Source organism: Hemitrygon akajei, chromosome 4 (assembly GCF_048418815.1).
Source record: "Hemitrygon akajei chromosome 4, sHemAka1.3, whole genome shotgun sequence".
Classification (NCBI taxonomy): Eukaryota; Metazoa; Chordata; class Chondrichthyes; order Myliobatiformes; family Dasyatidae; genus Hemitrygon; species Hemitrygon akajei.
Window position 1 is genome coordinate 16,598,244 of NC_133127.1, and position 25,434 is coordinate 16,623,677.

At 46.8% G+C, this 25,434-nt stretch overlaps 1 protein-coding gene across 1 annotated transcript in view; it reads left to right on the top strand.

Annotated features, from left to right (window-relative positions):
- LOC140726141 (putative pre-mRNA-splicing factor ATP-dependent RNA helicase DHX32) overlaps nt 1-25,434 on the top strand; it is a 142,758-nt gene that overhangs the window by 103,961 nt on the left and 13,363 nt on the right. The window contains exon 9 of the mRNA XM_073042115.1: nt 23,155-23,280. Within this exon, the coding sequence (XP_072898216.1) occupies nt 23,155-23,280 (126 nt within the window). The remainder of the gene's footprint in view (nt 1-23,154; nt 23,281-25,434) is intronic.

Here is a 25,434-nt window from a genome sequence, read left to right on the forward strand (position 1 = left end):
TAACCAGGGCTTGTGACATGCACCGGCTGCTCATACGACCATCCACCATTGAAAAATTATATTGTGTTCTTGAGATGAAGAATGCCAGAAACAGCATTTTGTTTTCATTTCAGAGTTTTAGAGACACAGCGCGGAATAAGCTCTTCTGGGAGAATGAGTCAGGCTGCCCAGCAATCTGCTGTTTACCATGACCAATTAACCTACTAACTAGCACTTCTGGACAGTGGGAGGAATGTGACACACCCAGAGGAAACCCATGCAGTCATGGGGAGAACATACAAACTCCTTGCGCACAGTGGCCCGGGACTGAACCCAGGTTGCTGGCTCTGTAATTGCACTGCACTAACCGCTACAGTACCATGCTTCGCAATGTTTTTACTCATCGTATTGTTTGGAGAGAGGGAAGGGAGAAGTGAAAGAATGGAATTGTGAAAGCTTATAAATGATGTAATAATGATTATCCCCACCAAAACCATTCTTTCAGTGCATTAACTGTGTATGAAACTCATTCTACCAGCTCATTAATTTGTGTTAAACCAATGTGCTTCAAAAGTTATAGGCACATTTGGACTTTTTATTTCTATACTTCTGTCTCTGTCTACAAGTTGTGCTACTGGAGAACTTGAGGGGAACTTTACACAAGGATGCTATCTGTATGAAATGAGCTGACAAATAGAATCTTTTGAAAGACAGTTGGAGAGGTCTGTGGATTGGAAGGGCTTGGAGGGTTATGGGCCAGAACATCAAATTGGACTAGCTTAGATGAGACATCTTTTTTGGCTTGGACCAATTGGGTCCATAATGTATAAAGGTTAGCTTCATTTGTCACATACATATTAAACATAGAGTGAAATGTGCCATTTGTATCAATTCAAATCATTGAGGATTGTTCTGGGCACCACACAAGTATCGACAAGTTTCTGACGCTCATGACTTACTATCCCTAACCGTACATCTTTGGAATGTGTAAAGAGAACAGAGAACCCAGATGGAAAGGTCTCATAAGAAGCTGAGTGTTTGCAGTGAGTGAGAAAGTGACAACTTGCCGTTTGAAAACCTCAAGTCTCATCTGTTGTGAGTCACTGTTTGAGCAACAAAAAGAAAGGAGGTGTAAGCGGAGCGGCCATTTTGTGAATGGGATACTTTGGGAGACCTCCAGTCTCCCTGATAACTGCATTTGCCGTTCTTGAGAGACCGTGTTAAGGAACGGGAGCAGCAGCTCGATGACCTTTGGCTCATATGGAAGAATGAGGAGATAGGAACTACAGTGAGGTAGTCACCCCTATGGTACCTGGGTGACTCTGGAGAAAGTACCAGTGCAGAGTATCCCTTTGCTGTTCCCATCAATGCTACGTAAGTATACAACTTTGGATACTGTTCCAAGGATGACATTTCAGGGAGGTGCTGCAGTGAACAGGTCTCTGGCGCTGAGTCTGGCTCTGCAGCTCAGAAGGAAAGGGGGGAGAAGAAGTGAGCTGAAGTAATAGGGGATCATTGGTTAGAAGAACAGAAGGGAGATTCTGTTGATGAGAATGAGATTCCTAGATGGTTTGTTGCCTCCCAGGTGCCAGGGTCTGGGATGTCTCTGATCGAGTCCACAGCATTCTTAAGTGGGATGGTGAGCAGCCTGAGGTCAAGGTTAACGATGTCGAGGTCCCGTAAAGTGGGTTCAGGGAGTTAGGTACTAAGTTAAAGGACAGGACCCCCAGGGTTGTGATCTTAGGGGTGCTACCTGTACCATGTGCCAGTGAGGCTAGAAATAGAAAGATCATGCAGTTTAACATATAGCCAAGGAGTTGGAACCAGCAGGAGGGCTTCAGATATTTTGATCATTGTGCTTGTGCTCTCTTCCAGCAAAGGTGGGACTGTACTGAAGGAATGGTTTACACTTTACTTTTACTTCATTGTCACCAAACAATTGATACTAGAGTGTACAATCATCACAGCGATATTTGATTCTGTGCTTCGCGCTCCCTGAAATACAAATCAAAGTAAATATAATTTAAAAAATTAAATTATAAATCATAATTAGAAAATAGAAAATGGGAAGTAAGGTAGTGCAAGTCATGTCCGGATATTTGGAAGGTACGGCCCAGATCCAGGTCAGGATCCGTTCAGCAGTCTTATCACAGTTGGAACAGTGGAGGGGAGGGGGGGGTAATATCCCAGTGGAAAATTTTGCTGGTGCTCCGGGGGTGAGCCGAGGATCAGCATGTGAAATTATGACATTTTAGCCATGAGTGAGACAGGAGGGGTAGGACTGGTGGCTCAAAGTTCCATTATTTTGAACATAGATAGATACTTTATTCATCCCCATGACAGAGCAGGAGGGATTAAAGAGGGAAAGGCAGTATTACTAGTCAAGGAAAACGGTGTGGCAGTACATATTGGACATACTGGAGAGCTTATTAGGTTAGGCTTTAAGATAGAACTAAGGAATATTAAAGGGATGACCACATTAATGGGGCTACATTATAAATCACCCAACAGTCCGCAGGATTTAGAGAAACAAATTTGTAGAGAGATCGTAGAGTGTTGCAAGAAACACAAAGTTATGACAGTATATGATTTTAACTTTGCACATAATGACTGAGATTTATTTACTATAAAAGGACAGGATGGGAAAGGGTTTGTAAATGTATTCAGAAAGTTTCCTTAATTAATATAAGGAAGTCCCAACTGGAGAGAGTGTGATACTTGATCTCCTGTTAGGGAATGAGACAGGGCAGGTGACAGAAGTTTATGTAGGGGGAACACTTTGCATCTAGTGATCATAATGCCAAGGTAATTATGGAAGGGGATTGGTCTAGCCCTCGGGTTGAGATTCTGAATTGGAGAAAGGCTAACTTTGCTCATATTGGAAAGGATCTGGCAAGTGTGGATCGGGACAGGCTGTTTTCTGGCAAAGGTGTACTTGGTAAGTGAGAGACTGTGGCAACCCACTTTCTGCTCAAACGAACTGGCTCACAAATAGCCAGCGCGCGGGGGGAGACTTTGGTAATGCACCTCTGACGTCATTTCTGCCCGGAGAGGGCGGGCGCTAGGGATTAAATGCCAGCGCCGCGAAGTTTGAATAAACTAATCTCCAAACGACATACCGACTGCGTGTTGTTATTTCAACGCTGTGTGTAGCACATCGCTACATTGGTGACCCGGATTGTCCAAAGGGGATTTGGACCAAAGATCTGTTCACGCAGTTTCGCTAAAACTGCCGACTTTCTGGACACTGCGACCACGCGTGTGGTTTAGCCAAGCAGAAGCCCAGTTCCAGATTCGGCAGATATCCTCTGATTCCACGCGTTACTATCACGTGGTGAGCGCCCTTGACCAGGAGATGGCCGCCCAGGTTGCGGATTTCATACAGTCGCCCCCGGAAGAAGGCAAATATATGAAGCATTCAAAGCGCTGCTCATTGGGACCTTTGGCCTCTCATGGCGTGAGCGGCGTGCCCGCCTGCTTCACCTGGACAGTTTGGGAGACAGACTGCCGTCAGCATTGATGAACGAGATGCTGTCCCTGGCTGACGGACACAAGCCCTGCCTCATGTTCGAGCAAGCGATCCTAGAGCGACTGCCCAAGGACATACATCTGCTGCTGGCCGACGCAAATTTCAGCGACCCCCGGAAGGTGGTGGCCCGGGCAGACGTGCTGTGGAAAGCCAAGAGGGAGAGCGTAGTGTCCGTCGGTCAGATTGCCAGGCCACGTGCCCAACAGCAGACCAGACCAGGCCCGGCAGGGAGGCGCACGCAACACAGAGGCAGGAGTAAGGAGTCCAGTGAACAGTGGTGTTTCTACCATCAGCGGTGGGGCACAAAAGCCCGCCGTTGTCACCCGCCCTGCAAGGGCCAGGGCCAGCTGCTGCTAATGACTATGGTGGCTGGCCACCAGGACAGCCTCTTGTACGTCTGGGACAAACAGTCGGGACGCCGCTTCTTGGTCGACACCGGAGCGGAGATCAGCGTCTTTCCCCCAACGGGGTACGACACCCGCAACAGGAAGCCAGGACCCACCGAGGGCCGCAAACGGCAGCACGATACGAACCTACGGCACCCGCACAGTGCAACTGCAGTTCGGCGCCAGCCGGTTCACGTGGAACTTCACACTGGCCGCCGTGGCCAATCACTCCTAGGGGCGGACTTCTTGCGAGCTCACAGCCTGCTGGTTGACTTGCAAGGGAAAAGACTGGTACATGCTGAGACTTTCCAGACGTTCTCCCTGGGTGAAGCCAAGTTGCCGGCCCCACACCTGGACTCCATCACGCTGTCGGACAACGAATTCACCAGAATCCTGGCGGACTTCCCATCGATTCTGGCACCGCAGTTCACGGCAGCCATGCCCAGACACAGGGTACGGCACCACATTCCGACCCAGGGACCACCCCTCCACGCCCGCACACGAAGGCTCCCCCCGGAAAAGCTCCGCCTGGCGAAGGAGGAGTTCAAGAGGATGGAGGAATTGGGGATCGTACGGAGGTCCGACAGCCCATGGGCCTCCCCCCTGCACATGGTGCCCAAAGCAGCCGGGGGTTGGAGACCATGCAGCGACTACCGCAGACTGAACGAGGCTACAACACCAGACCGCTACCCCGTGCCGCACATACAGGACTTTGCAGCAAACCTGCATGGGGCAAGAATCTTTTCCAAAGTAGACCTCGTCCGAGGATACCATCAAATCCCGGTGCACTCTGAAGACATCCCCAAAACAGCACTCATCACACCATTCGGCCTGTTCGAGATCCGCCGAATGCCATTCGGCCTGAAGAATGCCGCACAGACGTTCCAACGGCTAATGGATGCGGTGGGACGAGACCTGGACTTTGCGTTCATCTATTTGGATGACATCCTTATAGCCAGCAGTTGTCGTCAGGAGCATCTGTCCTACCTCCGCCAGCTCTACTCCCGCCTGAGTGATTTCGGCCTCACGATCAACCCGGCCAAATGCCAGTTCGGTCTCGATACCATCGACTTCCTGGGCCACAGGATTACCAAAGACGGGGCAACACCTCTGCCCGCCAAGGTAAATGCAATCCGCCACTTTGCCCGGCCCAACACAGTCAAAGGCCTGCAGGAGTTCGTTGGTATGGTGAACTTCTACCACCGTTTCCTCCCCTCAGCAGCCTGTATCACGCGCCCTTTGTACACCCTGATGTCGGGTAAAGGCAAGGACATTACTTGGGACGAGGAGGCTGCGGCCGCTTTCGTTAAAGCCAAGGAAGCCTTGGCAGATGCCGCGATGCTGGTGCACCCCAGAACGGATGTTCCGACCGCCCTCACGGTGGACGCATCCGACACAGCAGTCGGTGGGGTGCTGGAGCAGCTCATCGAGGGGCGCTGGCAACCCCTGGCATTCTTCAGCAAGCACCTACGACCACCCGAACACAAGTACAGTGCTTTCGACCAGGAGCTGTTGGCACTGTATCTGGCAATCTGGCATTTCAGGTACTTCTTAGAAGGCAGGCCGTTCGCCGTGTTCACAGACCACAAACCGTTGACCTTCGCGTTCACGAAGGTGTCCGATCCCTGGTCGGCTCGCCAGCAGCGACATCTGTCCTACATCTCGGAGTACACGACGGACATCCAGCATGTCTCGGGAAAGGACAACGTCGTGGCGGACGCACTCTCCAGACCAGCTGTCCAGGCCCTGTCCCTGGGGGTGGACTATGCAGCACTGGTGGAGGCACAGCAGGCAGACGACGAGATGCCCAGCTACAGGACCGCAGTCTCAGGTCTGCAGCTGCAGGAGTTTCTCATAGGCCCAGGTGAGAGGACCCTCCTGTGTGACGTGGCTGCCGGCCAACCTCGCCCCATCGTCCCAGCAGCCTGGAGGTGGCGAGTTTTCGACTCCATACACAGTTTGGCGCACCCATCTATCAGGGCAACCGTCCAGCTGGTCTCCAGCAAGTTCGCGTGGCACGGACTTCGCAAGCAGGTCAGTGAATGGGCCAGAACGTGCGTGCAGTGCCAAACAGCCAAAGTGCAGTGGCACGCTAAAGCCCCGCCGCAGCAGTTTGAACCCACCCACCGGAGGTTCGACCACATTCATGTGGATATCGTGGGCCCCCTACCAGTGTCCTGAGGAGCGCGGTACCTCCTAACTATGGTAGACCGGTTCACGAGGTGGCCAGAGGCAGTCCCGCTCACCGACACATCTGCCGATTCCTGCGCCCAAGCACTGATTGCAACCTGGGTAGCACGCTTCGGGGTACTGGCCCACATTACCTCTGACAGGCGCCCAGTTCACATCCAGCCTGTTGGGAACGCAGCTACACCACACAACTGCCTACCACCCACAGTCGAACGGACTGGTGGAATGCTTCCACCGTCACTTGAAGTCGGCTCTCATGGCCCGCCTGAGAGGACCTAACTGGGTGGACGAGCTTCCCTGGGTCCTGCTTGGAATTCGTACAGCGCCCAAAGAGGATCTGTTGGCCGAGTTGGTGTACGGCGCACCCCTGGCCATCCCGGGAGAGTTCATACCAGCCCCAAGGGGGCAAGAGGAAGAACCCACAGCAGTCCTGGACAGGCTACGTGAAAGGCTCAGCAACCTGGCCCCTGTACCAACTTCACAGCACGGACAGACCCCGACCCATGTACCCAAAGACCTGCAGAACTGTAAGTTTGTGTTTGTACGAAAGGGCGGACACCGGGCACCGCTACAGCGGCCGTACGAGGGGCCATTCAAGGTGATCAACAACAACAGGTCCATGTACGTTCTGGACATTGGGGGGAGAGAGGAGGTTTTCACGGTGGACCAACTCAAACCAGCCCTTGTGGACTTGGCGCAGCCGGTCGAGGTTCAGGGACCGCGGCACAGAGGCAGACCTCCCAAACAGAGGCTGATCCAGACTGTGGACATTGGGGGGTGTATCACCGGTTCTGGGGTGGTGGGGGGGGGGGGTTATGTGGCGACCCACTTTCTGCGCAGGCGATCCAGCTCACAAATAGCCAGCGCGCGGGGGGAGACTTTGGTAATGCACCTCTGACGTTATTTCCACCCAGAGAGGGCGGACGCTAGGGATTAAACGCCAGCGCCGCGAAGTTTGAATAAACTAGTGTCCAAACAACTTACCAACTGCGTGTCGTTATTTCAGCGCTGTGTGCAGCACATCGCTACAAGACCTTTAAAAGTGAAATTTTGAGAGTATAGAGTTTGTATGTTCCTGTCAGAATAAAAGGCAAGGATAACAGGTTTAAGGAAATTTGATTTTCAAGAGTATTAAGGCCTTGATTAAGAAGGAAGTGCATAACAGACAGGAACAAATGAGGTACTTGAGTATAAGGAATGCAGTGACTTATCTAACTTAATGTTTTTCAAAAGCTCCAGCGCATCCTTTTTCTTAAAGTCTATATGTTCAAGCATTTCAGTCCACTGTAAGTCATCGCCACAATTGACAAGGTCCTTTTCCCTGATGGAAACTGAAGCAAAATACTCATTAAGTATCTCCGCTACCTCCTCTGACTCCATGCACGTTTCCAGTATCACACCTGATAGGTTCTATTCTCACAGGGTGCATCCTCTTGTTCTTCACATACTTGTAAAATGCTTTGGGGCTTTCTTAAGCTCCTTCCTGGCAACCTTCAAATTTTCTAGAATTCTATCAGTACCTAGTTTCTTGAACCTTTTGTCGACTTTTCTTCTTAACTAGACTTTCTACATACTTTGTACACCATGGTTCTTTTACACTACCCTCCTTTCCCTGCCTCAATGGAACATACCTATGCAGAATGCCATGCAAAAGTTCCCTGAACATTTGCCACATTTCAAGTTCCAAGCTCCTGCTTAATAGTATCATATTTCCCCCTACCCCAATTAAATTTTTACCAAATTGTCTGTACCTGTCCCTCCCCAGTGCTGTAGTGAAGGAGGTAGAGTTGTGATCACTACCTCCAAAATGCTCTCTCACAGAGAGAAATCTGACACCTGACCAGGTTCATTTCCCAATACAAGATCAAGTACAGCTTCTCCTCTAGTTGGCTTATCCACATATTATGTCAGGAAACCTTCCTGAACACACCTAACAACCTCCACCCCATCTAAACCCTTTGCTCTAAGGAGATGCCAGTCAATATTAGGAAAGTTAAAATCTCCCTTCACAACAACCTTATTATTATTGCACCATTCCAGAATCTGCCTTCCTTATCTGCTCATTGATGTCCCTATTCCGATTGGGGGGTCTATAAAAACAACAATACCCAGGAGAGTTATTGCCCCTTTCCTGTTTCTAACTTCCATCCACATTGACTCAGTAGATATCTCTCCATGGCTTCCTCATTTGCTGCTGCCATGACCCTATCCCTGATTAGCAATGCCTCACCTCCACCTCTTTTGCTTCCCTCCCTGTCCTTTTTGAAACATCTAAAGCCTGGCACACTCAGCAGCCATTCTTGCCCCTGAAACATCCGAGTCTCTGTAATGGTCACAGCATCATAGTTCCATGTATTTATCCACGCTCTCCATTATTTTATGATACTCCTTGCATTAAAATAGGCACATCTCAAACCATCAGGCTGAGTGTATCATCTGCTCTATCATCTGCTATCCTTCTTCACAAACTCCCTACAAGTTGTCTCTACTTGTGCATCAAATGCCCCATCCTCTGCCTCTTCACTTCGGTTCCCACCCCCCTGCAAACCTAGTTTAAACCCTCCCCAATAGCCTTAGCAAACCTCTCCACTAGGATATTGATCCCCCTCGGATTCAAGTGCAACCTGTCCTTTTTGTACAGGTCACACCTGCCCCAGAAGATGTTCCAATGATCCAGAGATCTGAATCCCTGCCACCTGCTCCCAATTCTGTAGCCGCACATTTATCCACCACCTCATTCTGTTCCTATCCTCACTGCTGCGTGGCACTGGCAGCAATCCCAAGATTACTACCCTTGAGGTCCTGCTTCTCAGCTTCCTTCCTAACTCCCTGTACTCTGCTTTCAGGGCCTGCTCCCGCTTTTTACCTATGTCATAGGTACCAATATGTACCATAACCTCTGGCTGCTCATCCTCCCATTTCAGGAGATTGTGGATGCATTCAGAAACATCACGAACCCCAGTATTTGGGAGGCAAATTACCATCCGTGCTTCTTCATCACGCCCACGGAATTGCGCCTCTGTCCCCCAATGGTGGAGTCCACTATTACTGCCGCCGTGCTCTTCAGTTCTCGACCCTATTGAGCCAGATTCAGTGCCAGAGACACGGTCACTGTTGCTCCCCCCAGGTAGGTCGTTTCCACCCCAGCAGTACTCAAAATGGAGAACTTATTGTTAAGCGGATAGCCACTATGTGACACTCTCCCTTCCCTCTCCTGGGAGTCACCCACTTAACTGCCTCTGGTGGCCCCGGCGTGACTACCTGCCTATAACTCCTATCAATCACCTCCTCACTTTCCCTAACTTGGTCTCTAAGGAATTGCAGCTGAATGCACCTGGTGCAGATGTAGCCATCAGAGAGGCTGGAATTCTCCTGGAAATCCCACATCTGACACCCAGAGCAGAAAACTGGCCTTGCAGTCATACCCACTACACGCAAGTTAGAGGAAAACAGAGATCTGAAAGTAACTAGAGTAACTAAAGTAACAAAGGGCTTGTTTCTTTGCTGCAATGGTCTATAGATTCATAGAAACATAGAAAACATACAGCACAATACAGGCGCTTCGGCCCACAAAGCTGTGCCGAACATGTCCCTACCTTAGAAGTACATAGGTTTTACTCGTAGCCCTCTATTTTTCTAAGCTCCATGTAGCCATCCAGAAATCTCTTAAAAGACCCTATTGTTTACGCCCCCCACCACCGCTGCCGGCAGTCCATTCCACGCACTCACCACTCTCTGCGTTTATTTAAAAAAAAAACCCTGATATCTCCTCTGTACCTACTTCTAAGCACCTTAAAACTATGCCCTCTCGTACTAGCCATTTCAGACCTGGGGAAAAGCCTCTGACTATCCACACAATCGATGCCTCTCATTATCTTGTACAACTCTTATCAAGTCACCTCTCATCCTCCGTCGCTCCAAGGAGAAAAGGCCAAGTTCCCTCAACCTATTCTCATAAGGCATGCTCCCGAATCCAGGCAACATCCTTGTAAATCTCCTCTGCACCCTTTCTATGGTTTCCACGTCCTTCCTATAGTGAGGCGACTAGAACTGAGCATAGTATGCCAAGTGGGGTCTGACCAGGGTCCTATATAGTTGCAACATTACCTCTGAACTCTTAAACTCAATCCCATGATCCGATGATGAAGGCCAATGCACCGTATGCCGCCTTAACCACAGAGTCAACCTACGCAACAGCTTTGAGTGTCCTACAGACTCGGACCTCAAGATCACTCTGATCCTCCACACCGCCAAGAGTCTTACCATTAATACTATATTCTGCCATCATATTTGATCTACCAAAATGAACCACCTCACAGTTATCTGGATTGAACTCCATCTGCCACTTCTCAGCCCAGTTTTGCATCCTATTAATGTCCTGTTGTAACCTCTGGCAGTCCTCCACACTATCCACAACACACCGAACCTTTGTGTCATCAGCAAATTTACTAATCCATCCCTCCACTTCCTCATCCAGGTCATTTATAAAAATCACAAAGAGTAGGGGTCCCAGAACAGATCCCTGAGGCACACCACTGGTCACCGGCTTCCATGCAGAATATGACCTGTCTCCAACCACTCTTTGCCTTCTGTGGGCAAGCCAGTTCTGGATCCGTAAAGCAATGTCCCCTTGGATCCCATGCTTCCTTACTTCCTCAATAAGCTTTGCAATAGAGTACCTTATCAAATGCCTTGCTAAAATCCATATACCCTACATCTACGGCTCTACCTTCATCAACGTGTTTAGTCACATCCTCAAAAAATTCAATCTGGCTCGACAAAGCCATGCTGAATATTCCTAATCATATTATACCTCTCTAAATGTTCATAAATCCTGCCTCTCAGGACCTTCTCCATCAACTTACCAACCACCGAAGTAAGACTCTCTGGCCTATAATTTCCTGGGCTATCCCTATTCCCTTTCTTGAATAAGGGAACAACATCCGCAACCCTCCAATCCTCAGGAGCCTCTTCCATCCTCATTGATGATGCAAAGTTCATCGCCAGAGGCTCAGCAATCTCCTCCCTTGCTTCCCACTGTAGCCTGCAGGTACATCCTGTCTAGTCCCAGTGACTTATCCAACATGATGCTTTCTAAAAGCTCCAGCACATCCTCTTCCTTAATATCTACATTCTCAAGCTTTTCAGTCCACTGCAAGTCATCCCTAGAATCGTCAAGTTCCTTTTTCATAGTGAATACTGAAGCAAAGTATTCATTAAGTACCTCCACTATTTCCTCCAGTTCCATACACATTTTTCCATTGTCACACTTGATTGGTCCTATTCTCTCACATCTTATCTGCTTGCTCTTCACATACTTGTAGAAGGCCTTGGGGTTTTCCTTAATCCTGTCTGCCAAGGCCTTCTCATGGCTACTTCTGGCTCTCCTAATTTCAATCTTAAACTCTTTCCTGCTAGCCTTATAATCCTCTAGATTCCTATCATTACCTAGTTTTTTGAACTTTTCGTAAGCTCTTCTTTTCTTCTTGACTAGATTTACAACAGCCTTTGTACACCAGGGTTCCTGTACCCTACCATCCTTTCCATGCCTCATTGGAACGTACCTACTCACAACCCCACGCAAATATCCCCTGAACATTTGCCACATTTCTTCGGTACGTTTCCCTGAGAACATCGCTTTCCACTCTCACTGAGAGACCTGACACCTGACCAGGTTCATTTCCCAATACCAGATCAAGTACAGCCTCTCCTCTTGTAGGCTTATCTATATATTGTGTAAAGAAACCTTCTTGAACACACCTAAGAAACTCCCCCCCCCCCCCCATCTAAACCCCTCACTCTAGGGAGATGCCAATCAATATTTGGGAAATTAAAATCACCCACCATAACAACCCTGTTATTATTAGTCCATTCCAGAATCTGTCTCCCTACCTGCTCCTTGATGTCCCTGTTACTATTGGGTGGTCTATAAAGGCCACCCAGTCGAGTTATTGACCCCTTGCTATCCCTAACTTCCACCCACGGAGACTCCGTAGACAGCCCATCCATGACTTCCTCCTTATCTGCAGCTGTGACACTATCTCTGATCGACAGTGCCACGCCCCCACCTCTTTTACCTCCCTCCCTATCCTTTCTGAAACATCTAAAGCCTGGCACTTGAAGTGGCCATTTCTGCCCCTGACCATCCAAGTCTCTGTAATGGTCACAACATCATAGCTGCAAGTGCTGATCCACGCTCTAGGCTCATCTGCTTTATTCATGATACTCCTCGCATTAAAATAGATGCATCTCAAACCATCGGACTGAGCGCGTCCCTCCTCTAATAATTGCCTATCCTCCCTTTCACACTGTCTCCAAACTTTTTCTATTTGTGAGCCAACCTCCCTTTCCTCTGTCACTTCAGTTTGGTTCCCACCCCCTGGCAATTCTAGTTTAAACTCTCCCCAACAGCCTTAGCAATCCTTCCCACCAGGATATCATAGAAACATAGACAATAGGTGCAGGAGTAGGCCATTCGGCCCTTCGAGCCTGCACCACCATTCAGTATGATCATGGTTGATCATCCTACTCAGAACCCTGTACCTGCCTTCTCTCTATACCCACTGATCCCTTTAGCCACAAGGGCCATATATAAATATAGCCAATGAACTGGCCTCAACTGTTTCCTGTAGCAGAGAATTCCACAGATTCACCACTCTCTGTGTGAAGAAGCTTCTCCACATCTCAGTCCTAAAAGGCTTCCCCTTTATCCTTAAACTGTGACCCCTCATTATGGACTTCCCCAACATCGGGAACAATCTTCCTGCATCTAGCCTGTCCAATCCCTTTAGAATTTTATATGTTTAACTGCTCTATCGGTCCCCCTCGGATTCAAGTGCAATCTGTCCTTTTTGTACAAGTCATACCTGCCCCAGAAGAGGTCCCAATGATCCAAAAATTTGAATCCCTGCCCCCTGCTCCAGTCCCTCAGCCATGCAGTTCCTTCCAGGTGGCCGCAGGAATTGAAACCTGATGAGGAGTTGAAATTGGTGATTTCTAGAGCTCTAAAGCAATGCGCTACTGTGCCACTGTAGAACTCTTTGACACTGAAATTCTTATTCTAAGAATTGAAGTATTTTGTCCCTCTGATATGCTTTTTGACTTTGATATCTGGTTAAAAGAAGTGACAGAATGGACGTATAGAATAAGGCCTTGGCGACTGGTTTCGAGAATGAAGGTGGGTAGCATGTGGTGATGAACAAGAAGAGTTATACAGGTTCAGGAAAAGATTTACTTTAGGAAAAGATTTCAGGAAAAGATTTTACCTCTCAACCATCAGGCTTCCGAACCAGCGTGAAATCTTCACTCACCACAACACTGAACTGATCATTGTACAGAACCGTTGAACTCACTTTCAAGGACTGTACAACTAATGTTCTCAATTTTATTTATTTATTGTCATTACTCATATCTTTTTGTATTTGCACAATTTGTCAGTGTTTTTGTAGTTTTTCATTGACTGTTGTAGAGCTGTTTGGGAGGGTTTAAACTAGATTGGCGGGGGGTGGGAATCAGAATGTGAGTGCAGAGGTTAGGGTAGAAGGCCAAGGGCATGATGCTATGTGTTCTGAATTGGTGAGGAAGGACAGGCAGGGGACAAAACATAAATATAGCCAGTTAGAGGGGTTGAAATCTGTCTATTTCAATGCTAGGATTATTATGAATAAAGGAGATGAACTTAGAGCATTGATCAGTATGTGGTATTATGATGTTGTGGCTGTTACTGAAACTTGGCTGTAGGAAGGGCAGAATTGTCTGATGCAGGTATCAGGGTTTAAGTGTTTTAAAAGGAATAGAATGGGAGGTAGAAAAGGTGGGGGAGTAGCATTACTAGTCAGGGATAGTATAACAGATATAGAAAGGGATGATGCTGCAGAGGGAGTGTCCACTGAGTCGGTCTGGGTACAAGTCAGAAATAGGGAAGGGATCAATCACTGTGAGGGGAGTAGTCTATAGGCCCCCAAATAGCCCTCGGGACACCGAAGAGCAGATAAGCAGGCAGATTTTAGAATGGTGCAGGAAATACAGGGTTGTAGTTATGGGTGATTTCAACTTCCCTCATATTGACTGGCACCTCCTGACTGCAGGGGGAATAGATGGGATTGAATTTGTCAGGTGTGTTCAAGAAGGATTCCTGATACAGTATGTAGACTGGCCGACGAGAAGAGAGGCCAAACTGGATCTAGTTCTGGGTAATGAACCTGGTCAGGTGACAGACCTCTTGGTGGGGGAGCATTTTGGTGAGAGTGACCACAACTCCCTTAGCTTCAGCATAGCTATGAAAAGGATTAAAAATGGACAAAATGGGAAAGTGCTTAAGTGGGGAAGGGCTAACTATGAAGGGATGAGGCAGGAACTAGCGGGAGTAAATTGGAAACGGATGTTCAAGAGTGAAAGCACAGAAGTAATGTGGAGGAAGTTTAGGGACCACCTGTGCTGGGTTCAGGATAGGTTTGTCCCACTGAGACGAGGAAAAAATGGTAGGTAAAGGGAACCGCGGCTGACGAAACATGTGAGGGAACTCGTCAAGAGGAAGAAGGAAGCAGGAGAGGCTCATGAGAAATATTGGGTAGCTAGGAAGGAGCTTAAGAAAGGACTTATGAGAGCTTGAAGGGGGCATGAGAAGGCCTTGGCATGTAGGGTTCAGAAGAACCTGAAGGCGTTATATGCGTATGTGAAGAACAGAAGGATGACAAGAATGAAGGTGGGGCCACTAACGGATGAAGAAGGCAACATGTGCCTGGAGGTGGAGGAGGTTGGGGAGGTCCTAAGTGAATACCTTGCTTCAGTATTCACAAGTGAAAAGGACTTGATCAGGGTGAGGTCGAAATAGAACAGGCCTGTGTGCTGGATGATGTGGAGATTAATGAAGAAGAAGTGTTAGATCTTATAAAAAACATCAAGATTGATAAGTCTCCAGGACTGGATGTGATATGCCCCAGGTTGCTGTGGGAAGTGAGAGAAGAGATCACTGGAGCAGTAGCTATGATCTTTGAATCCTCTTTAGCTGCATTGGAGTTGCCGGAGGATTGGAGAATGGCAAATTTAGCTCCCTTGTTTAAAAAAGGTAATAGGGAGAATCCTGGGAACTATAGACCAGTGAGTCTTACGTCAGTGGTCTGCAAACTATTGGAAAGGATGCTTAAGGATAGGATCTACAAGCATTTGGAGAAGTACAGTCTACTCAAGGATAGTCAACATAGCTTTGTGAAGGGAAGGTCATGCCTCACGAGCCTAATTGAGTTTTTTGAAGAGGTAATAAAAGAAATTGATGAGGTTAGGGCGGTAGATGTGGTCTACATGGATTTTAGCAAAGCATTTGACAAGGTCCCCCACAAGAGTCATGAGGCATGGGATCAGTGGAACCTTGGCTGTTTGGATAAAAAATTGGCTTACAGGAAGAAAGCAGAGGGTAGTTGTGGAAGGAAAGTATTCTACCTGGAGGTCGGTGACTAGTGGAGTGCCGCAAGGATCTGTCCTGGGACCCCTGTTGTTTGTGATTTTTATAAATGACCTGGATGTAGAGGCAGAAGGATGGGTGAGTAAGTTAGCGGATGACACGAAGATTGGAGGAGTTGTGGATGGAGCTGTAGGTTGTGAAGAGGATTTAGACAGGATGCAGAGTTGGGCAGAAAAATGGCAGATAGAGTTCAATCCGGACAAGTGTGAGGTGATGCATTTTGGAAGGACAAACCAGAAGACTGAGTACAGGATTAATGGTCAGTTACTTAAGAGTGTGGATGAACAAAGGGACCTTGGGGTTCAAATCCATACATCCCTCAAGGTCGCTGCGCAGGTTGATAGTGTAGTTCAGAAGGCCTATGGGATGCTAGGCTTCATTAATAGGGGGATTGAGTTCAAGAGTAGAAAGGTCATGTTGCAACTCTACAAATCTCTGGTGAGACCACATTTAGAGTATTATGTTCAGTTCTGGTCACTTCATCGGAAGGATGTGGAAGCTATGGAGAAGGTGCAGAGGAGATTTACCAGGATGTTGCCTGGATTGGAAAACAAGTCTTGTGAGGCAAGGTTAGCAGAGCTGGGACTTTTCTCTTTGGAGTGTAGAGGATGAGAGGGGACTTGATAGAGGTCTACCAGATTTTGAGAGGCATAGATAGGGTGGATAGCCAGTACCTGTTTCCCAGAGCATAAATAGCAAACACCAGAGGGCATATGTACAAAGTTAAGTGAGGGAAGTTTAGGGGAGACATCAGGGTTAAGTTTTTTACACAGAGGGTTGTGGGTGCCTGGAATGACTTGCCAGGGATGGTGGCGGAGGCTAAAACTTTAGGGGTATTTAAGAGCCTCTTGGACAGGCACATGGATGAAAGAAAAATGGAGAGTTATGGGGTAGTGTGTGTTTAGTACTTTTTTCTTAAGGAATATATGGGTCAGCACAACATCGAGGGCTGAAGGGACTACTGTGCTGTAGTCTTCTAGTGTCTAGTATTTCTTTGTTCTACTGTGAATGTCTGCAAGAAAATTGATTTCAGGGTAGTATTTGGTGACATATTTAGTTTGATAATAAAATTAATGAAGAATTTTGAACTTTGAATAAACATTGTAAATTTGGACAGGGGCCAAGAACAACTTAAGGACTAACTTCCCATGCGGAACCTTGCCTTGCTATTTTAAGTTCAGTGCAGTGTTCGGTAGGGAACCAAAACGTAGTCTAAATTGGGAAGAAAATTCAAAAGGTTAACAGCGTTCATGTTTTGAATGTGCACACGGATTGAAGAAACAGCATGGCCTGAGTTTCATTTTTGATCACCAATGTGGCCTGGAGGGGAGATTAAAAAAAAAATACTGAATGTCTTTTTGAACCTTTCCTCCTCAGCATTTCTCCTTTCTACAGGATGTAAAGTCAATGTGAGAAACCTCTGCTGAGAGTAGCAGAGTTTGTACAATATTAGAATAAAACCAGCTCAAAGATTCCACATGCGTTGTGACCAAGAAGTTCTTCCCCAACCTCAGTATTAAGCCTTATGTGTAAATAATGCGAGCCCCTTGTTATTTATTTTTATTAACATATGGGCTTTTCCCTGGGTTCTACGTTATTCAGTCATTGTCAAGTCAATGGGAGTGCAAGGAGTGGTCTGTAGTGTTCCATTGCTGAGGTAGGGTTCGGAATCCATCCACTGATTGAAGCACAGGCCCATTCACAATATGGAAGATAGGTAACAAGAGGTAAAAGTGCTCTAGCATCACTTACAAAGCAAGTAGAAAAGCACTTGAATTACCAATGCGATGGAATAAATGTCAGAAAATAGATGAAACGCTCTGGTTCGGTCGGCTGTGTAGGTCTAAGGAAGACTACCTCTGGCGCTGCCAAACATGGGAGATTGAATCGCAAGCCCCCCCCCCCCCCCCCCCAGCTTTTGTGCCCCCCAGTGTTTGTGTGGATGCTGCGTAATTCGCTACCCTGTTACAAAGAAGGACTACAAAATAACAGTTCACCGCATACACTTAAATGATTTAGCTTTATAATTTATAACCCTTTGTCTAAAGGTTTAGTAAAGAAAAAGCCAAAAAAAAGGGGCCCATTTTAATGAGCAGTCTAATGTGCTCAAGTTGGTGCTCACGGTTTCCCCTTCACCGATCCTCCTTCGATCTCCCCGAGCTTTGTCAAATCATGGCCCCACTCCGGATGAGTCCTGTGACCTCTTCTGTCCAGCACCTTCTCCATTTATCTCCCACTGTACCAAAAGACCCAAATCACACCAGTGTCAGGCCCACAGCACAAAGACACACTCCCTTCATTGGATGGTTCACATTCCAAAGCTGCCGTTATCTCTAATCATAACCCAAACACTGCTTCTACAGAAAGACCATTACGTTAGCAGTGAAACCTTTCCCAGGGTGTTACATATCCTTGTACATATATTCAATGAGGTCACCTGGTTTGAGGCACAAAATGTCTTCTACCCAGGATGCTTAAGGCCTCATCATAAGGATTACAAGAACAGGATATCATAAATGTTTCTGGACATGATTCATTTAAGATACTGGGTATATTGATGAAGTGATTAAAAAGCCATATGGGATCCTGAACTATAAAAATATAGGCATAATTCAAGAATAAAAGATTTGTTTTTTCTTCATATAAAGTGCCAGGCTGCAGAATTTGTCAGGTACCTTTTCAATAAGATACAGTGTGGAGTAAGCCTTCTGGACCTTCGATCTGCACCGCTCAGCAATTCCTTGAATTAGCCCTTGCCTGATAATTTCAAAGTCCACGAGTGAGAATATACAGACTCCTTGCAGGCGACAGCAGGAATTGAACCCAAGTCGCTGAAAAGAGTAGATAATTCCAATCAAAACCACCGTGCTGTCATCCACCTGTTACATAGTTTCCACCTCTTCCCCATATACCTTGTTAACTGACTCCTCCTCAAACGTAGAACCCTACAGCACAGTACAGACCTAATGGTCCATGATGTGCCAACCTTTTAATATGCTCTAAGATCAATCTAACCCTTCCCTCCTTGATTTTTGTTTCATCCATGTGCCTATCTAAGAGTCTGTGAATTATCCCTTGTGTATAAGCCTCAGCTTCCACTCACCCTCTCTCTGTCCCCTCTCCTTCCCCTTTCTCTCATCCCTCTCTCTTCCCCTCACTCTCTTCCCTCCCCCACTCTCTTCCCTCCCTCTTCCCTCCCCTTCCTCTTCCCTCCCCTCCCTCTTCCCTCTTCCCTGCTTCCCTTCCCCCTCCCCCACTCTCTTACCCTCCCTTTCCCCCTTCCCCCTTCCCACTCCCTCTTCCCTTCCCCCACCCCCAGTCTCTCTTCCCTTCGCCCTCCCCCCGGCTCTCTCTTCCTCTTTGTGCCCCCCCCAACCTCGCCCTCCCCAGACTCCCCCTCACCCTCCCCCAGACTCCCTCTCTCCCTCTCCCCTCACCCCCCTCTCAACATCCAAGTACCTTCAAAGAATGAGACATGTCCTAGAAAGCCAGCTGAGTGGGAAGAACAACATCAGAGCCATCAACACATTCGCCCTACCAGTCATCAGATACCTAGCTACAATAGTGTGCTAGCAAATACATGGAGGGTTCCATCCAAAGTTCAGTTCACTGTGCACGGAATCTGATGAAACCATCCGGTAGGGTTCAATGTGCAGGCAGGGACAACATACACAGAATGGCACCACCAAGTTGCAGGAATTGTGTACAGGATCATCTACACCAAGAATGGATCGGATACTCATAGAACTTAGAAAACCTACAGTACAATACAAGCCCTTCTGCCCCAATGGTGTGCCAAACATATACTTGCATTAGAAATTACCCTCTATTTTTCTACGCTCCATGTACCTATCCAGGAGTCTCTTAAAAGACCCTATCGTATCCACCACTACCACCATTGCCGGCAGCCCATTCCGTGCACTCACCACTCTCTGCATTAAAAACTTACCCCTTTCCTCTCCTCTGTACCTACTTCCAATCACATTAGAACTATGCCCTCTCGTGTTAGCCATTTCAGCCCTGGGAAAAAGCCTCTGGCTATCTACATGATCAATGCCTCTCATCATCTTATGCACCTCTCTCAGGTCACCTCTCATCCTCCATTGCTCCAAGGAAAAAGGCCAAGTTCACTCAATCTATTCTCATAAGGTATGCTCCCCGGGCAACATCCTTGTAAGTCTCCTCTGCACCCTTTTCTATGGCTTCCACATCCTTCCTGTAGTGAGGAAACCAGAACCGAACACTGTACTCCAAGTGGGGTCTGACCAGGGTCCTATATTGCTGTAACCTTACCTCTCGGCTCTTGAACTCAATCCCATGATTAATGAAGGCCAATACACCATATGCCTTCTTAACCACACAGTCAACTTGCGCAGCAGCTTTGAGTGTCCTATGGTCTTGGACCCCAAGATCCCTCTGATCTTCCGCACTGCCAAGAGTCTTACCGTTAATACTGTGTCCTGCTATCATATTTGGCCTACCAAAATGAACCACCTCAAACTTATCTGGCTTGAACTCCATCTGCCACTTCTCAGCCCAGTTTTGCATCCTATTGCTGTCCCGTTGTAACCTCTGACAATCCTCCACACTATCCACAACACCTCCAACCTTTGTATCATCAGCAGATTTACTAACCCAACACTCCACTCCCTCATCCAGGTCATCTATAAAAATCATGAAGAGAAGGGGTCCCAGAACAGATCCCTGAGGCACACCACTGACCACCGACCTCCATGCAGCAATGACCCGTCTACAACCACTCTTTACCTTCTGTGGGCAATCCAATTCTAGATCCACAAAGCAATGTCCTCTTGGATCCCATGCCTCCTTACTTTCTCAATAAGCCTTGCATGGGGTATCTTATCAAATGCTTGCTGAAATCCATATACACTACATCTACTGCTGTACCTTCATCAATATGGTTAGTCATTCTCAAAAAATTCAATCTGGCTCGTAAGGCATGACCTACCTTTGACAAAGCCATGCTGACTATTCTTAATCATATTATGCCTCTCCAAATGTTCATAATCCTGCCTTTCAGGATCTTCTCCATGAACTTACCTACCACTGAAGTAAGACTCAATGCTCTATAATTTCCTGGGCTCCTTTTCTTGAATAAGGGAACAACATCTACAACCCTCTAATCCTCTTCAACCTCCCCGTCCCCACTGATGATGCAAAGATTATTGCCAGAGGCTCAGCAATCTCTTCCCTCGCCTACCACAGTAGCCTGGGGTACATCTTGTCCGGTCCCAGTGACTTATCCAAATTCATGCTTTCCAGAAGCTCCAGCATATCCTCTTAATGTCTGTATGCTTAAGCTTTTCGGTCTGCTGTAAGTCATCCCTACAATTGCTAAAGTCGTTTTCAGTAGTGAATACTGAAGCAAAGTATTCATTAAGTACCTCCGCTATCTCCTCCAGTTCCATACACACTTTTTCACTTTCACAATTGATTGGTCCTATTCTCTTACATCTTACCCTCTTGCTCTTCACAAACTTGTAGAATGCTTTGGGTTTTTCCTTAATTCTGCTCACCAAAGCCTCTTCTGGCTCTCCTAATTTCATTCTTAAGCTTCTTCCTGTTAGCCTTATAATTTTCTCGATCTCTATCATTACCTAGTTTTTTGAACCCTTCCTAAGCTTTTCTTCTAGATCGAGATTTTCTGCAGCCTTTGTACACCATGGTTCCTGTACTCTACCATTCTTTCCCTGTCTCATTGGAATGTACATATGCAGAATGCCATGCAGATATTCCCTGAAAATTTGCCACATTTCTGCTGTACATTTCCCTGAGAAAACCTGTTTCCAATTTATGCTTCCAAGTTCCTGCCTGCTAGCTTCATATTTGCCCTTACTCCAATTAAACACTTTCCTAACTTGTCTGTTCCTATCTCTCTCCAATGCTATGGTAAAGGAGATAGAATTGTGATCACTATCTGCAAAATGCTCTCCCACTGAGAGACCTGACACCTGACCAGGTTCATTTCCCAATACCAGATCAAGTGCAGCCTCTCCTCTTGTAGGCTTATCTAAATACTGTGTCAGATAATCTTCCTGAACACACCTAACAAACTCCATCCCACCTAAACCCCTTGCTGTAGGTAGATGCCAATCAATATTGGGGAAATTAAAATCTCCTGTCTCACGACAACCCTGTTATTATTGCACCGTTCCAGAATCTGTCTTGCTATCTGTTCGGGGATGTCCCTGTTACAATTGGGTGGTCTATATAAAAAAAAAACACCCAGTAGAGTTATTGGCCCCTTCCTGTTTCTAGTTTCCACCCAGAGATTTGGTAGACAATCCCTCCATGACTTCCTCCTTTTCTGCAGCTGTGACACTAGCTCTGATCAGCAGTGTCACACCCCCACCTCTTTTGCCTTTGTCCCTGTCCTTTCTGAAACATCTAAAGCCTGGCACCTGTACTCTGAAGTCCACTCTATAAAGCTGTCTTTAAGTTCTTTCTGCCAGTGTAACTCTCTGAAGACCACACACCTGTGCAGTCATGCCTCAATCAAACCACTGAAGAAAAAACTTATCTCCTTTTAAATTCTTCCCACCGGTCTAACTCGCTGACATCCACATGCCTATGTAGTTGTGCCTCGATCCTTAGCCCAAATGGGAAGTACCCGAGAAGGTAGTGGAGGAATAGAAGAAACCAATAACAATAGATGTGGCAATCCCGGATGACAGTAACATCAGAAAGAAAGAATATGAGAAGGTGGAGAAATACCAGGTCTTGAAAGAGCAGATAGAAAGGATGTGGAAGGTTAAAACCAGAGTAACCCCAGTGGTGATAGGAGCACTTGGAGCTGAGACATCTGGACTGGGAGAGTGGCTCCAATAAATCCCGGGGACACTATCTGAGATCTCTGTCCAGAAGAGCACACTACAAGGAAAATGTGCCAAACTCTCAGGTTCCCAGGCCTCTGGTACAGGACTAGAGATTGAGGGAAAAACTCACGTACGCACCACCTATGGGGGAGGGGGGGGGTTTGGTGAAGAAAATAAATAAATAATATATACTCTTTGTATATGTATATATGTGTAAATATTAAATAATGTAATTAAATTATTTGTGCAAAAAATAGAAATAATAAAGTAGTAGTCAATGTCCATTCAGAAATCAGATGTCAGAAACCTGTTCCTGAATCGTTGAGTGTGTGCCTTCAGACTCGTGTCCCTCCTCCCTGATGGTGACAATGAGAACAAGGCATGATATGGGTGATGTGGTCCTTAATGATGGATGCCACCTAATCACTTTATTATTGTGTCATGTACCGAGTACAGTGAAAATCTTTGTTTTGTATGCATTCAGTTTTGTAAAACTGAAAACAATAATAGAATGCAGAATAAAGGGTTAAAGTTATGCAGTCAGACAGTAAGGTGCAAGGGCACAATGAGTAAGATTGTGAGGTCAAGCATCCATGTTTTTGAAGGAACCTTTGGCTAATTGGGGAGCCGCTTAATTGGGCCAAAATGTACTGGTCTTGGTGTCCCAGTTAACTGGAATACACTATTATCTGTGAAGCATTTATGATGATATGAGATTGTGAAAGTAAGTGCAAGTATCTCAGAGATGCTTATCGCCTGAATATTTCTCTTCAGCGTCACCGTGTTTTGTTGTACCACCGAAGCATTTGGAGGAGTCTGCAGCGATTCGCAGAAGGGTTCTGCTGCATCCCGAGGGTGATCACTTTACGCTCATCAATGTCTATAATGCCTTCAAACAGCGTGAGTCTGAATCAACTTTCTTTCTTAAGCCATCACCCCTATTGAAGCATCATCCAACAACAAAACTCACCAGGGTCTCTGTCCTGGGCCAGTCTTTCAAGCCGTCCCCGGGTGTAGCCTTTGAAGCTTGTTCCCCTCCCAGGGATGAGGCCTCTGGAGCTTCTGTTGGCATTTCTGTAGCTGTGCGTTTTTACAGGATGTGGTTGCTCGCCCCAAGCCCAGTACCCTTCCTTCTGCAACCGTGCTTTGGGACTGTCCATGGCAGTGCTGTAATTAAGCAATTGTAAGTTTATCAAATAGCTACTGTTTTCCCATTTTTCACCGCTCATAAAATGAATTATGGATAATGTTACATTGTCTAATTTATCTGGCTATTTCTTTTTGCTTCCAAAGCTTTTACACTGTCTTTATATTTAAGTTACAATCACTGTGCATATTTTTGTCCATGGTGATTCTGGATAATTACCCATTCGTGCTTGAGCGAAAGGGAACTCTTTCCTGATTTGCAGGTGAGGAGTATTCCATTATCTGGGTTATGGTTTTATATACCACTAACCAACATCAGAGAAGGCATATTGATTCAATAAAAACTTGTAGATGCACTGAAGGTGTACCTACACCTCAGGAAGGCAGCTCATCACCACCTTGTCAAGGGCAACTAGGGATGGGCAATAAATGCTGGCTTAGTTGGCGATGCCCACCTCCCGTAAATGACAGACAGACAGACATACTTTATTGATCCCGAGGGAAATTGGGTTTCGTTACAGTCGCTCCAACCAAGAATAGTGTAGAGATATAGCAATATAAAACCATAAATAATAATAATAAGAAGAAGTAAATTATGACAAGTGGAAATAAGTCCAGGACCAGCCTATTGGCTCAGGGTGTCTGACCCTCCAAGGGAGGAGTTGTAAAGTTTGATGGCCACAGGTAGAAATAACTTCCTATGATGCTCAGTGTTGCATCTCGGTGGAATGAGTCTCTGGCTGAATGTACTCCTGTGCCTAACCAGTACATTATGGAGTGGATGGGAGACATTGTCCAAGATGGCATGCAACTTGGACAGCAATAAATTATAAATAAACTGCAGATCCTGTATCTGGAGGGAAGTGTAGTTGATCAGCTGATGTCTGTGAGGGGGAAGAAAGAAGCTTGTATTTTGTAATTGCATTTTCCATTGGAATGTGTAAATTTGTATGAATCTGCCCCCTCTGTCTCCCTCTTGATCCTATCCACCTCTGTTCACATTATTCCTACACACTGCATTGCTTCTTCTCCTCTCGCTTTGCTCTCCGATTCCTAATTTTACCATGTCGTCAAGTTTATCAGCATTGTTCCTGCCAATTGCACTTCTATTTGCCCAGCACAGGATGTGTTTTAATCCTTAGTGTTTCTTAGTCTTGTGCATCAAAGTCATCAAGCAACTCACTGTTAATCTGCAGAGAAAATAGTGCTTATTGCAAAAACAGCACAATCCAGTATTGCAACTCTCTGGGCATTCAATTGGAAATCTCCAACTTTGGAAAAAAAAGAACATATATTGTTTGTTTTTTTACATTGATAGATATCTATAGGTAGATAGAATATATGCAGAGATAGATATAAATAAATAGAGCTAGAGAGAGGTATAGAGAAAGGGATGGAGGGAGAGTAAGAGAGAGACAGCGGGGGAAGAGAGGAAGAGAAATGGCAGGGGGCGAGAGAGAGAGTGACAGGGAGAGAGAGGGTGGAAGGGAGGGGAGAGAGAGGGTGGGAGGGAGAGGGAGAGAGGGTCGGAGGGGGAAGAGGGAGTGGGAGAGAGAAGGAGGGAGGCGGACGGGTGAGAGGGAGAGGGTGGGAGGTGAACGGAGAGAGGGGGCAGACGGGGAGAGGGAGAGAGACGTGGGGAGAGAGAGTGTGACGGGAGGAGGAGAGGGAGAGAGATAGATGGGGAAGGGAGGGAGAAATGGGAGATAAAGATATGGGGAGAGAGGTGGGGGAGAGAGAGAGGGAGGGGTGGGGAGAGACAGAGAGAGAGACAGAGAGAGGGGTGCAGGGAGAGATGGGGACGGAGAGAGAGAGAGAGGTAGAGAGACAGACAGACAGAGAGGGGCGCAGGGAGAGACAGAGAGAGAGGTGGGGGAGAGAGAGACGGGGTGGGGAGAGAGACACAGA